The 14,494-nt window shown below is 42.2% G+C and overlaps 1 protein-coding gene across 1 annotated transcript in view; it reads right to left on the bottom strand.

Moving 5' to 3' along the window:
- The window catches only part of Srgap2 (SLIT-ROBO Rho GTPase activating protein 2), a 224,989-nt gene that overhangs the window by 20,894 nt on the left and 189,601 nt on the right, over positions 1–14,494 (bottom strand). The window contains 4 exon segments of the mRNA XM_052736861.1: positions 1,694–1,799; positions 4,033–4,167; positions 4,903–4,980; positions 10,730–10,790. Of these exon segments, the coding sequence (XP_052592821.1) occupies positions 1,694–1,799; positions 4,033–4,167; positions 4,903–4,980; positions 10,730–10,790 (380 nt within the window).

Genomic DNA, 14,494 nt, shown 5'->3' on the forward strand with positions numbered 1-14,494 from the left:
TCAGCCAGGATTCAAGTGTGCATCCCCAAGGTGTGGGTCCAGGGAAAGTCGTCTCCATGAGGAACCACCTGGCAACTCCTGATGCAATTGTTGGCAGCTGCACACTTTATCAGCTGTCATCTTCCCATGGAGACTTCACAAACTGTGTCCTGTATGCTACTCTTTTCAGAAACACTGAGTATAAATGCTTCACCTTTTCCATATAACACCCTGTTGATCAGTACAATACTTTAAAAATTATATATACACAATATTTTTAAAACTATATACATACCAACAAATTAATAATTTCAATGCTTTTTTCCCTAATAATGGCCATTGTCTCTTATACTGCATCATGCTTACTCTATTTTTTCCCTCCCCTGAAAGTCCAGGAAAGACAAGTTAATCTATGTCTTCCCTGTTTCTACCAGCTGGCCTATTTGGCTGCCTCTGTCATGCTCCTAGTTCACGGGGGACATACAAGGCTCAGGTTAAGGGTAGGTGTATGGCTGATGTGAACAAGCAGTGACTTGGGCCCTAAGCGGACTGACTAACCATAGAGCAGTGAGAAGTGTTTCCAGGCTATGAATGAGCACACATAACTGATGAGTTCTGAGGAGTTCATCTCAAGGACAGATGGGGTGCTGAGTTAGGACTCTGTCAGAGTTAACTTTGGGGAGATGCAGACTACAGAGCCAGGACTCTCTGTAGTTCTGTGTTGGGATAGGTGATGATGTGGGCTTCCCAATCAAGTCTTAGGCAGGGGCCGCTAATCCCAGATATCTCTAAGGCTGGGCCGATCATGAATGTCTAAATAGGATGAAGCTTGTGAAATGGACTCTAAAGCTGTAGTCATTTTAAACAAAGACTAACTATGTATGACGACTTCAATATTCACAAGGTATGTGCTAAAACTAAAACATTCTGGCCCTCTGGTTTACCTTTTGTTTCCCCGTTTTGATGGATTCAGGAATGCACAGAACTATTTCTTGGCTATATGGAAACCTAGAACCAGCATGATGATAGATGAGAACATGGAGAAGGCCGGGAACCACGGTGGGCTCTGCCTGTCTCACCCAGTGCTCAAAGCATATCCTAAGCTGACCCTTTCTGTCACCTTCTGACCAACCAACACCTCAGCTGGACTATGCCATGGCCTCTCTTAGACCTTCTCAGGAACTTCTCCACAAAGTAACTGGCAGGCTTGAAAATGAATACCTAAATGCCAAGATCATATCATTTTTCTCTTTAAAGGCTTTGAAGTCATTTCCCAGATTCAAATTTGCTATTTATTACTGAGACTCTCAAGTCTTCTATGTCCTTACAGCCCTCCTTTCTCACCACCGTTCCGGCTACGCTTACACTTGGTCTTCTCAGACAGGCCTTTGTGGCGAGCACATCTCTAGGCCAGCTCTTGTTCTTTCATCTTTTGTCCACTACGACCTCTGAACTCTCTCCCCATCTTTACTCTTTTCTTCTTACAACTATTCCACCCCATGGATCTACTACTATCGTCTGTTTCTTTCCTTGGACCATGATCTAATGATAAAAGGCTTTTCTTTTTTCATTTAACATTGTATTTTTAATAGCCTAGCACTGCAGTTGGCATATGGCAGATGCTCAGTGTCTGTTAGGATGGATGATTAGACATAGATCCATATGAAAGTCCTGGGTAGTCAAAGTCCAGTTTTTCACTGTGAAGGCTACTCACTGACTGAGGAAGGCAAAGAGGTATCTCATGATAATCAGAGTGGGTTTGGGCAGGACCAGGAGGACTTTCCGGATATGCACAGCTCTCTCTTGCAGGTTGTCCATTGCTGAAAGAAGAAAGGCATGTGTTACCCTGCAGCATGACTGCAGTCCTGGAGAGGAACAGTCAGAATCTTCTTTTCACAAGCAGTGTAACTCACGGAGCAAGCAGAGCCAGCCCACAGACAGCCCTGGCACAGTGACATGAGGTTTATCTTGGATGCTCTGTGCAATGAGGCTGCTACAAGAGACCACATGCTGGGACCCACAGCCTGACTGATACAGGAATCAGGGTATATGCTCCATAGGCACAGACTAGTTTGATATGTTCCCCACTCTAATTGAAACAGCAACAGGCATAGAGCTGACCTTAATCCTGTCATGACTACTGAATGCTCAGCCTTGAAGGGTTCCACACATGAGAAGGGACAGAGGCTGTGTGAGTCCTTCCTTGACCCCTGTATACACAGTTACCTCTTCCTCCTCTGCATAAGTTTGGCTTCCACTTCCCTTATCTAAAGTAGAGATGAACAGAGCCTGACTACAGAGAGTCGAGAGCAGGACCCTGGATAAGTAGTAAAATCTGTCAAGAAGACTAGAGAAGATTCCTGACTTTAATGCTGTGGTCACGTTGGTACAGATTTGGCCATCTGCCTGTGGCCTCTGTCATGAACAGCCTCTGACTTCCACAGTGTGCCAAGATGGACTTGATCTGGCTGTCTTATATGAATAAGAAATAGCAAATACTGGATTGGGAGCAAGAATAAGAAGAACTGGGGAGCTGAGGATTCTGGTGTGTCTTGGCGATTCCAGTCCCATGTAAGAGACTTCACTTAGGTCCAGTCTTGGAAAAGACATGAGGATATGACCTAAGTAATGCATGTATGTAACTGTTCACATTAACTCCTTTCCATTAGACTCTCACAAATACATGGGCAACAAAGAAAGCTAGTATCCCAAATGCCCCGGGCTTTTCTCAGAACAACCAAGAGAAGAACAAGTAAGTATTCAGACCAAATGCTGGGCCCAACTGAAAATTCAGGAGGCACGAGGGCCTTGTTCAACCTGGGAAAAACCTTTCCTGTATTTACTGTCTTCACCTTCTGGGGCCATCATATAGACAGGGTCTATGTAGTGCTATCTTTATGTCAACTTGATACCAGCTAGAGTCCTCTGGGAAGAGCGACCTCAACTAAGAAAATGCCCCCACCAGATTAGCCTGTGGGTAAGTTTGTGGTGTGTTTTCTTGATTGATGTGGGAGCACCCAGCTCACTGTGGGCGCTGGTGGTCTCAGGTGCTATTAGAAAGCAGGCTGAGCAAAGCACGGGGAACAAGCCAGTGAGCAGCACCCCTCCATGGCCTCTGCATCAGCTCCTGCCTCCAGGTTCCTGCCCTGTGTGAGTTCCTGTCCTGACTTCCCTGAGTGATGGAAGTGTAAGGTGAAATACACTCTTTCTTCCTCAAGTTGCTTTTGGTCATTTTTTTTCAATCACAGCAATAGAAACCCTAAATAGGATAATCTGCTTCCTGAATAACTTGATAATATCAATTTTTTTTTTTTTTTTTTGGTTTTTCGAGACAGGGTTTCTCCATGTAGCTTTGCGCCTTTCCTGGAACTCACTTGGTAGCCCAGGCTGGCCTCGAACTCACAGAGATCCTCCTGGCTCTGCCTCCCGAGTGCTGGGATTAAAGGCGTGCGCCACCACCACCCGGCTGATAATATCAATTTAAATTTCCATGGATTGCTTTCTGTGGAATCAAGTGATAGGATGCTTCAGTATCATGAACTAAACTAAATATCTAGGAATAGCTTTCCAAGCCCTAAAAGAGAAAGGGAAAATATTAAATGATACTTTTAAGTGCACAAACTTGGCCATGATGTGGCGGGCTTTTCTTGTTTGCAGACATGTGTGAATATGTGTAGCAGGTAATCATGGCACACACAAAACAAGTAGGGAGCAGGGTCAGTGTTTACTTTCCTCTGGTCCTATTAATAGCACAGACATTGTGTATAAGCTAATATAAAAGCATTTTACTAAAGATAATAAACCCAGAGATGTAAAGGAATTAATGACCAAGATCAATTAGAAAGGAAAAAGCCAAGAGTCTTGACTTAGATTCTATACTATTACTGTTAAATCATTCTTTTTTTCTCCCCACCAGGGAGAAAACAGTGGAGATAAAGAAGCAAAACTCACTGGTAGAAATAAAGAACAACTTTACTGAAAAGCTTATGATGAAACAAGCTGATGGAAATTTCCCAATATCTTGCTGCCATCTGTGTGTATAATGATACTTACTGACACAGCCAATCAAGTCATGGAAGATGTCCTTGGGGAAGAGCGGGTGTTCCAGCCCCCGGAAGTAAAGCTTGAGGACACCAGCTATGGAGTCCATGTCATGGTCATTCTGGTCCCCAGCCAGAGGGTCCTCTCCTGAAGACAAGTAGCCCCCACCCCAAAAGGAAAGAGAGTGAGTAAGGCAATTCACATAGCTTCCTCATCCCGTTTTCCACGCAGCACAACGGCCATGATGCGGCAGACTGTCCAGGCTAGTCAACATTCCCTGTGGGCTGGGAGTGGAACCAAGATTCTCTCACAAGAATCAGGAAACTGGGAGGAGACTGAGCCTCTGGTGGAGAGAAAACAAGGCCAGGAGGCCAGCTTCTCTGACTACCGTATCAGAAGACACCTACTGACAGAACAGTCATCCCACAATCCCAATGGAAATTTTCATATCAAGTGTAATTAAATTTAATGATAACACCAACCTTAAATTGAAACTATATATATCCATTACAGTGACAGAAATTGCCAAAGCTTGCCCATTACCTTAATAGACCACAAGATGATAAATGGGATACAATGAACAGGCACATTAGCCTTGATATTAACTGCCACCAAGGGTTCTGGATGAGGCTATTAACTGTCTGGATATATAGTAACTACTTGGGTTTTGGCAGATCATCACAGGAATGAGGCAGGATGGGTGGGGCTAAGAAAGAAGGAAGCTGGGACGTGTCCCAACATCTCTGTGTACCTCCTGAAAGTCCAGAGAAAACAGGCAGTCTCTTAGGCTTATATATAAGCACAGGGAACTCTAGGGGAAAAGGCGGAGCCAACTCCCCAGGGCTGACACATTTGTCTTATGGCTGTTTATTCCCACCTCACCTCTCTCAAAGGCGTTTTTTATGTCATTCACTTCCACTTGTGACCCAGACACCCGGAAAATCCCCTCATGTTGTAGGCCTAGAAACACACAAAATAAAGTGGTCAAAGTGAAAAAAAGCAAGTTCGTAGTCATACGGTCAAGATTAGTATCATACCCATCTCCACTGGTACCATGTATTTAAGTATTTTGTCTTTTCCGGTTTAGGACAAAGGAGGAAAACAGGGCAGTGATGTTGGAAAAGTCTCTGGGAGGATTACGAGACATTAGTATAAAGAAAGCATCTGGCCAAAGACTTAAGGAAAAGGATGTTCACACCCTCCTCTGATTCTAAGGGAGACTCCCTGGTTGTGGCCTCCTGACCTTAGTTTTATGTTCCTACCTGTGGAGTGGGGAAGTCACTGGGTAGTGCTTTCTTATTGCCCGTGGTTAAGATGGAGGTGGTCTTGGCAGGCAACGAATTAGGTAGCATTAGAGAGGTTAGCAGAGGAAGACTGAGGCTGCTATGATTTCTTTAGCATTTTAACACTAGCCCCATTTTTCTAGGAGAAAATGCTTTCTGAACTGATGAAAAACAGGACATAAAGACAAAAACGAACACCCAACATTGTCAGTCCTTGTCCTAGGCACCGATCCCTGACTGCTTGCAACCTTTTTCTAAAGAAAACATGTAAAGACTGTATTACGAAGTGTACAAGAAACTCTCCTCATGGTTTTGCTGGAGCAGGCAGCCATGAAAAATAATGTTTATATAATGACTGCCACTCACGCTTTCCTATAAAGTATTTGGTCCTCACATAACCTTACAAGGTCAGGGTTAGCGGCAATCCCATCTTCTAGATGAGGGGACTGGTGAATGATGACACAGCAAGAAGAACCAGGACCAGAGCTCAAAGGCAGTCTTGTGGCTGCAATCACAGACTCAGTTTTCGGTGTCAGACGTGGGGCCTATTGGTCTGCAAGTACAGAGGATGGGAGGGAGCCATCTTGGCCTGTCTGTACTCAGACACAGATTACAGAGAGCCACACATGCAACTGTAACATCACCAGTGACTGACCCAGCCAGGGGCTTAGCTAATTAATAGCCCTAGCTGTATCAGGACTTTCCGTCTTTTTCCAAGCCTAGATCTCCTCTGTCAATGTTTCTCTGGGATCCTCTAAAAGCCTTGATATAAACCTCAGATTGAATCTAAAAAAACAAACAAAATAGAATAATGCTGTATTTTGCTAGATGTTTCAGAATTACCCTTGAAATGAGGGGAGCTATATTCTATTAGTTAGATTTCTGGAGCTAATACCATACAGGCCAAGACTGAAACTGTGGAAATCTGACTGAAAGTAAGTGAAGGGAATGTGATCACCTGGCTTGTAATAAGATGTAAGTTGTCTGTCCCTCTAAGGTAATCTCTAAAATATCCTGCACAGAATGGCAAGCAACATTAAAATCCCATCAGTGCCAGTGTGGCGGTACTATGTTAGTTACAAAATGGGGTATGAGAGCCAGAAATTGTTGTTTAACACAGAATGTATCATAAATAGCAAGGCTCTGACAGAAACAGAAACACACCCAAAGACTTAGCAGAAACACAGGGTATAAGGAAATGTCATCTCAAACCAGGCTACTTGGTATGTTTTAGCTGGGAAAGTACTACCCAACTTCTTGAAAGGGTTACCTCAGTGCTTCTGGGTAGGTTGGATGGCTAAGGAATATAGCCTTGGCCTGTGGGACCAAGGAAAACAAGTGAGAGATGAACTTGTTGGAAATCAGACAACTGGCCGCAAATACTGAGCTCTACTTCAGTCTGGTCTCCAGTCCTCCTGGAGAATGGATGCCCTAGATTAGGACCACTTATTACTGTGCTTGTATGCAAGAATGTGTGTGTGTGTGCGCGCGCGCGCACAGGTCCGTGTGACATGGTCCATGGGTGGAGGTCCATGTTCTGAGGATTAACTCACATCCCCAGCTTGCAGGGCAAACACTTTACCCACTGTGCCATCTCACTGGCCCACCAGACAGAACCCTTAGAGGATCTGATTAGACAATTCCGAGAGGAGAAATAGGACATTTTCCAGACAGGAGAAACCAGTTGGCCTTTTGTTAGAATGCATAACCAAAATAAGATATCCACAGTCTCTATTCTCCGTTTCTTCTTAGCACACACTAACATAAAAGCATAAAAGCTCCTTGGATTTGGGTAAGCTATTTGGAACGGACATAAAGCCTGCTGGACTTAGCTGTTGCTCAGAGTTGCTCTCCTAGCTAACTCTTGAACTGACTGTTGCAACAACCACCTCACATTCCTTTCTTGAAAATGGTAGATTAAAAAAAAAAATCCCTTCATAGTTAATTTGAGTGGTTCCTCAAATTTCTCCTCTTGAATACCCTCATGGATCACCCTGATCTATCACTATGAAGAGTGTTAGTTTCCTGACCTATATAATGGGATCTATAATAATATTTATCTTCCAGAGGATATGATAACTGTTAGGATGTAAAAATTCCTAGCATTTGGTGTGCCATCGGCTCTTTTGAGGCTAACAAAGTTATGAATCCACTAAATGTACACATACAGAAAATTGAAGCATAGCTTTTTAGGGACTCCATGAATTCCTTGAATCTTTTCCTTGGGCAAACAGCCAATTCAACTATACAAATACTTTTTGACTAGCTATTATGTACTGAAATTAAAAAAAAAAATCAACAATGGCCAGGAGTGGTGGCTCTGACCTACAATTCTAGCACTTTGGAGGCTGAGGCTGGAGGATCACTGAATTTGTAGCCAGCATGGTTCTTCTAGGAGGTTCCAGGCCAGTCATAGTTACATAGTGAGAGTTTGTCTTAACAGACATCCACCTCCCACAATTCCAAGTTAACAACGTATTTATTTAGTCCTAGAATACACAAAACTTCTACTTGCTAACCAACACTTTCTGTGATACAGAGTATTAATTCACACACACACACACACACACACACACACACACACACACACACACACACACATATTTATTTATTTATACGTCCTTTTGTCTTTGAGTGTGTGTAGCATTGCAGGTACTTTTTAGTGTGGGCGTATACACATGTGCATGCATGCGTGTGTGGAGGTCAGAGGTCAACATCAGGTATCCTCCTCTATTGTTCTCTACCTTTGCTACTTTAGAAATAAGGCTCCTTGCTGAACTTCAAGCTCTTTGCTTTTGCTGGGCTGGCAATGACCTGCCTGTCTCTGCTTCCCACATACAGCTAGCACTGGGGTTACAGGCATGTGCTGCCATGCCCAGCTTTTTATGTGGGTTTTGGGGATCTGAACTCAGGTCCTTGAACTTGTACAGTGGGCACTTTACCAACGAAACCATAAGTGTAAAGTCTTATAATCAAAATATTGTTTTCTAAAGTTATTTATTAGTGATTCATTCTCCTCATCTGTAATGTAGCTAGGTTTACTTATTACTGCTCACATTCTATTTGGGCTTTTATTTACATCTTAGTTTGTTTGTTTGTTTATTTATTTATCTTTTGTGTATGGGAACCACTAACATCATTCTAAAGTGAAAACCACACAAGAGAATAGATTCATTCCTTATTTTATTTTCCATTCCTCCACTATTTGCATCCATTGTCTACTTGTAATGAGCAACCAGTAAAACACTAGATTCTAGACTCATTGTTCCTGTATTTTTCTGTAGAAATGAGAAGATACATATATAGTCCATATATTTGTAACTCTTTATTCTTATATGAAAGCCTCCCTTCACTCTCTCTGTTTCAGCCTGTGTACTTTTCCTTACACACGTCAATAGTTTCTGTACTTTGGTTCTCTCTCCACAAAACACTCCTCCTCAGATGGACACATCACTTTTCCTCTTCCTCACAACTCCACTCAAATGTGAGAAGAGGCTTCTGTGACCCACCCCAGAGTGCCTCTCTCCATTCTCCATCCTGCACCTTGTTTTGCTTTTCTTCATGACACACACCAGCGCTGGAAATATTGCAAGTCAATTTGTGTATTGGCTGATCATCTGTTTGTTCTTCAGTGGAACAAAAAGTTTGGAAGAACTTTTTTACTAGTCTATAATAAGCAATCAATATAGACTTTGTAGTGAACAAACAAGTGAATGCATGGATGAATGAATCCACAACTTCTTCCCATTGTTCTTTAGGAACCAATAATTATTCTTCTATTGAACTCAGCTTGGACGCGTTCCTTGGTATTAATTACTGCTATCTTGTAAATTTCTTATTCGGTTACTGTCAATTACTACTGTTTTATTTCTTTTCATTAACTTACTATCTGTGTATTTTCTTCCAAATGCACCATAAAACCACTTCGAGACAATAGTGTATTACTTTTCTTTATGTTTTCTTTCTTGGCAATCCATGGTACTCAGCATTGGTCAGGGGCTTATAAAATATTTGCTGATTGTTCAATAGTGATGAACAGTGCTCTTACTTCAAAAGAACTGAGATAACATTAAAAATTTATAGTTGATAGAAAGAAGGAATAAGCTATAAGAATGCTAAAATAATTACTGTTTCAATAATGAATCTAAGAAATATCCCAGTTTATAGGGAGGGAGACAGGCAAGGGGATGGAAGAAAATATGGTTGCCGTGGAATTTAGATTAGCAATACTTGGCTTCTTTAGCTCTAGGATGGTCATGTTATGACCTTTTTAAGTATTTAAAAACAATTTCTGATGCTAGTTTCTAGACATTTTTAAGGCCAGTATAGATATCTGTACTTTGTAAATACTCTCACCTTTGGAAAATAAACTTGCTGGCAATCATCTCCAATCCTAAAGTCTGTCTAGCGTGCTGTTAGCTGGTAAAGAAAGAAGCTAAATCTCTTAGCTTTGCCCAAGCAGAAGGGTAAGTACAATTTGACTGCAGCTGAGAAGGAGCCAGTCCCTGAAGAAGACACTCAAAAGGTGGATGCAGCTTTAGAACAGTTATTAACTGAGCTCATGGGGACACTGTATCCAGTGAGACCAAATTAGGACAAAATCCAAATATTATATATGTAGTCAGTGCAACATTAGAGATGGAATTGTTTCAAACCACTCTGGTACAGCCAATGGGACAAAACGGTTAGGCTATGCCATTGGAGACACCCACCCACATCAAGGCTATAACTACTGGTCTCACTACCACCATCATATGGACTTGCTGCACAAAACAGCTGGGTTTTAAAACTCTGGAGCTAGAAAAGAGCATGGTAAGTGCTCTTTTCAAAACATGTCTAAACATGTCAAAACATGTCTGTTTTCAACATGTAGGTATGGTCTTTCTGAAGGAGCAAACATTATAGATGTAATTCCTTTTCTAAGAATGTGAGGATAGGAAGGCAATCTCTATTGCTCTCTCTGGTGTATAGGCACATATATGTATGCATATGTATATACACATATGTGTGTGTGTGTGTGTGTGTGTGTGTGTGTGTGTATATATATATATATATATATGTTATGGAGGCCAGAGGTTGGTTGTTCTCTATTTTAATACTCTCTGCCTTACTCCTTTGAGGCAGTGTCTCTCCCCTGAGCCTGAATCTTACAGAATTTTTTTTAGGTTGGGGTGGCAGCCAGCAAGCCCCAGAGATCCTCCCGTCTTGGCCCTCCACAGCACTGGAGTTATAGATGTGCATAAGATCCTGCTCTCCTTGTTGTGTACGTTCTGGAATCTACACTAAGGTCCTCATGGTTGTGCAGCAAATGCTCCTAACCGCTGAACCATCTCTCCAGTTCCACCTACCTCGATTATTGTTCTACTAAGAATTCTTGGAAGTTCTGACTCTCCAACAAATATAAGCAAAGCTGCATTCCTGCTTACCATGTCTGCTAATAAACCGGATGCAGCTTTCTACCACCAGGGGAATCGCCTGGCTGGAATCCTGGAAAACAAAGAAGAAATGTAGACATTAGAACCAAGGATAGAAGAAGTGAGTCTGTTCTCAAAATGGAGAAAGAATTGCTATCCGGTCGCCCCCAGCCTGACTGCACTGATGCTCCGGTGGTGGCTATGGATATGGTAGTGCAAATGGTGGCAGAAGGTTTAAAAAATGACAGGATGATGATACACGGGATCAGGGGAGAGACAGAAGACAGAGAGACAGACAGAGACAGGCAAAACACCCATGCACATAAAAAAAAATAAAGCTTAATAAAAAAGAAAGATGGTTTAGTTGGCACAATAAAGGTAAGAAAGAAAAGTAAAAGCAACTCTTGGAAATAGTAAAAATGATATGGGAATATGAAAAGCAGACTTCCCAGATATCCAATTTTGTTTTGTCTTTTTGCTATATAACCCTGATTGATTGTGCCATTTAATTTATATGGTTTCAACTTGCTGTCTACGAACTGAGAAAGGGATTGGTGGTAAGGCTAGTTATATCTACTGTTGGTACAGAACTATTTATAAGCTTTAAGCTTTACTTGTTTTATATTATGCATATGAGTATTTGCCTGCATGAATATCTGTGTGCTACTTGTGTGTCTGATGCCCAAGGAGATCAGAAGAATGCATCGGATCTCCTGGGATTGGAGTTACAGGTGGCTGTGAGGTACCATGTGGGTGTTGGGAATCGAACCTGGATCCTCTACAAGAGCAGCTAGTGCTCGTAACCACTGAACCGTCTCTCCAGCCCCAGGTACACAAATATTAATGTCTACATTTATAGAAGTGTTGGGCCACATACAGTCTTTTAGATAGATTGCTTCTATGGTGTATGGCTATTGTTGCTGTTTATTCTCATTTGATAATATAGAAATGAGGCTTGGTGAGGTTAAATGTCTGCTTGTATCACATAACTAGTAAGTGGAAAAGCCAGGACTTAATTCTCTGTTACTAAACACTTTGCTGTCTCTCATACTATATGCTAAGAGAGTAGCAAACACTGCATACCAATCACTACTAAAAATCAGCAAGGTTTTTATAATGTAGCTACATGAGTAATAATTCAGCCGTGTGAAAGAAAAGCATCAGGTATGGCTCTAAAATCTAGTTTCAGATGTTCAGGAAAGACTGGACTCTACAGTGGGGTTGACTCTTGTATCTTCTGCCCATTTCACAGGTTGGATTGCACCCATCTGGCTTTGGATTTTCAACTGTAGCCATGGGGTTTGGCTACTATAAGGGAAGCAGCTGGGTCTCATGAAACAGTCAGGCTGAGAGAAGAGATGGCTTGGCCTATGTAGGTTCCCAGCTTGCCAGTGATCAGGATACTGCCAAAGTGGAGCTGGAGCCAGGAAGGTCTCAGTGTCACAAAAGCTCATTTTATTATTATTATTTTATTATTATTATTTCTTCTTTTTTTTGAGACAGGGTCTCTCCATGTAGCCCTGGTTGGCCTGGAACTCACTATGTGTGCGAGGCCGGCCTCAAACTCAACACAGAAATCTGCCTGCCTCTGCCTCCCTGAGATTAATGGGGTGTGATACCACACCTAGCTCCAAATGCTCATCTTAGTGACTCCTCTGCCCCCCAAAACCTGACTGCTTTCTCTACCTGTTCAGGTATAGCAGCCAGGGTCTGACATTTTGTTAGATCACTGACTTTTGCCAGTCATCCCAAGTAACCTTAGAGGAAGAATCTTGGTCCTTTCTTCCTTAGTCTAATGAAAACCAGGCTCAACTATTACAAGGGAAAAGCCTCCATTTGCAGGAAATTATAGCAGGAGAGATAAAGAAGGTAGCAGAAATGGATTTGCAGACTTTTCTGGTCTAAAGTTCAGGAAGGAGGACACCGGGAAACTTACAGGTTACTGGCACTAATAAACTATGTGAATGCAAAGTTCTGTCTGGATATGCAGGAAATATCCTATCAACAGCAGGTTGACATACATAGAGTTCTCAGGAAACAAGGCACCAAATCAGCATGCCCATGGTCACCAAGAAGTAACCAGAGAAATAATGTGTGGTAGACAAGGGTAGGTCAGAGACATCTGTCCTACTACAGAAGGCTAAAATGGGGTCTAAGGCAGAGTCTACCAGGGAACAGCAGCACAGAGGTTTCAATGTCCTAGATGACCTCGCTGCTACCTGTGGTGTTTCTAAGTGAATTCATTTCTCCAGATGTGTCTCTGTGCCCCCATGGCACCCTCAAAACCTAGATGACACCACTAACTGCATATGACTCCCCAGTACTTCCTATGTTTTTTCAACCATTGTTTTGTCTCTTTCCCTTCTTTTCTCAATGTTAGAATGAATCAATGTCAGTTTTATTATTTTGCTCACAATGCTTTTTATCATATAATCTTGGTTGGAAAGGGTTTTTAAGGACAATCAGGGCAAATTTCCACTCAATCAGATTAAGGAAGCTGGAGGGAACTGACAGTTGGCATAACTTGGAAAAGAGAGTAGAGCAGGAGTAAGTAATTTACAGGAGAAAACTATCAGGGTGACAATTACATAATATCCACAGTTTGTTATCATTTCTTTCTTTTAGTATTAATTAGGTTAAAACTTATTTTTAACTGACACATAAAATCAGTACATATTAATGGAATACTATGTGTCATTCTGATACATGTAGATCTGACATGATGTTTGAAGCAGGTTAAAAATATCTATCTCCATTTATCACTTACTTATGGTGAGAGTTTAAAATTCTGGGGCTGGAGAGATGGCTCAGTAGAGCACTTGTTGCTCCTGCTGAGGGCCCAGGCTCAGTTTTCAGCACTCACATGGCGACTAACAACCATTGTGGACCCCAGTTCCAGAGGATCTGATGCCCTCTTCTGGCCTCCATGGGCACTGCACATACAAGGTGCACAGACATGCACACAGGCCAAACACCCATACACACAAAACAAAATAATAAATCTTTGAGAAAGGAGACAAGCACAGAGTTGCTCACACCCGAGGAAAACATGAAGTAAGGTCAGGAACGAGGTGACAGAAGTGATGGGTAGGAGAGAGAAAATGAAGGGCTTGAGTGGAACAAGGATGCCTGTAAGTAGCAGCTGCTGGGGCGAGGGTCCTCCTATTTAGGAAAAGTCTGGGCTGCTTTGAACGTAGTCTCTCAGGAAAACAAGTTTCCAGATTGTTCCTCTTATTTAGCTGATTTACAAGAAACAAGGACCGATTCCCTGGTTATTTATATGAGACCCTCTAAATTATGATTTTACTGTACTGACCAGCTAAGAAAAAAAATTCTTGCTGGAGAGAAACTAGAAGAACCAATACAAGGGCCTTATTGGACCGGGCTATGTAGTAAATCCTGGACTCTGATATAAGCCGGTACCAGGGGAACACACCTTGCCTGCAACTGCTTTAGTGCAATGTAAACCAGATGAGTGCCACTCCCCGCTGATGGCGACCCCAACCAGGGGCAGATACTACATGCCAAACTCCAGCACTCCTGCAGCTACAGCAGAAGCTGCAAAGCTCCCATATGATGCTCTAGGTCTGTGCAAGAGGTCTAGAGTTAGGTCAGAAGTGGAAAGAAATAAATTTCAAGTTCAAGCCTATTCTTGGTAATAAAGGAAAAGTGGTTGCTTAGTCTGTAAAATATATGCCTATTAATTTTAAATGCAGCAAATTATCTCTGAGAGGCACTCTACTCCTCTTAAGTTTTAACAGAAATCCAGGGAAAAGG

This window comes from Peromyscus californicus, unplaced genomic scaffold, assembly GCF_007827085.1.
Source record: "Peromyscus californicus insignis strain IS unplaced genomic scaffold, ASM782708v3 Scaffold_14__1_contigs__length_90479793_seg_2, whole genome shotgun sequence".
Taxonomy (NCBI): Eukaryota; Metazoa; Chordata; class Mammalia; order Rodentia; family Cricetidae; genus Peromyscus; species Peromyscus californicus.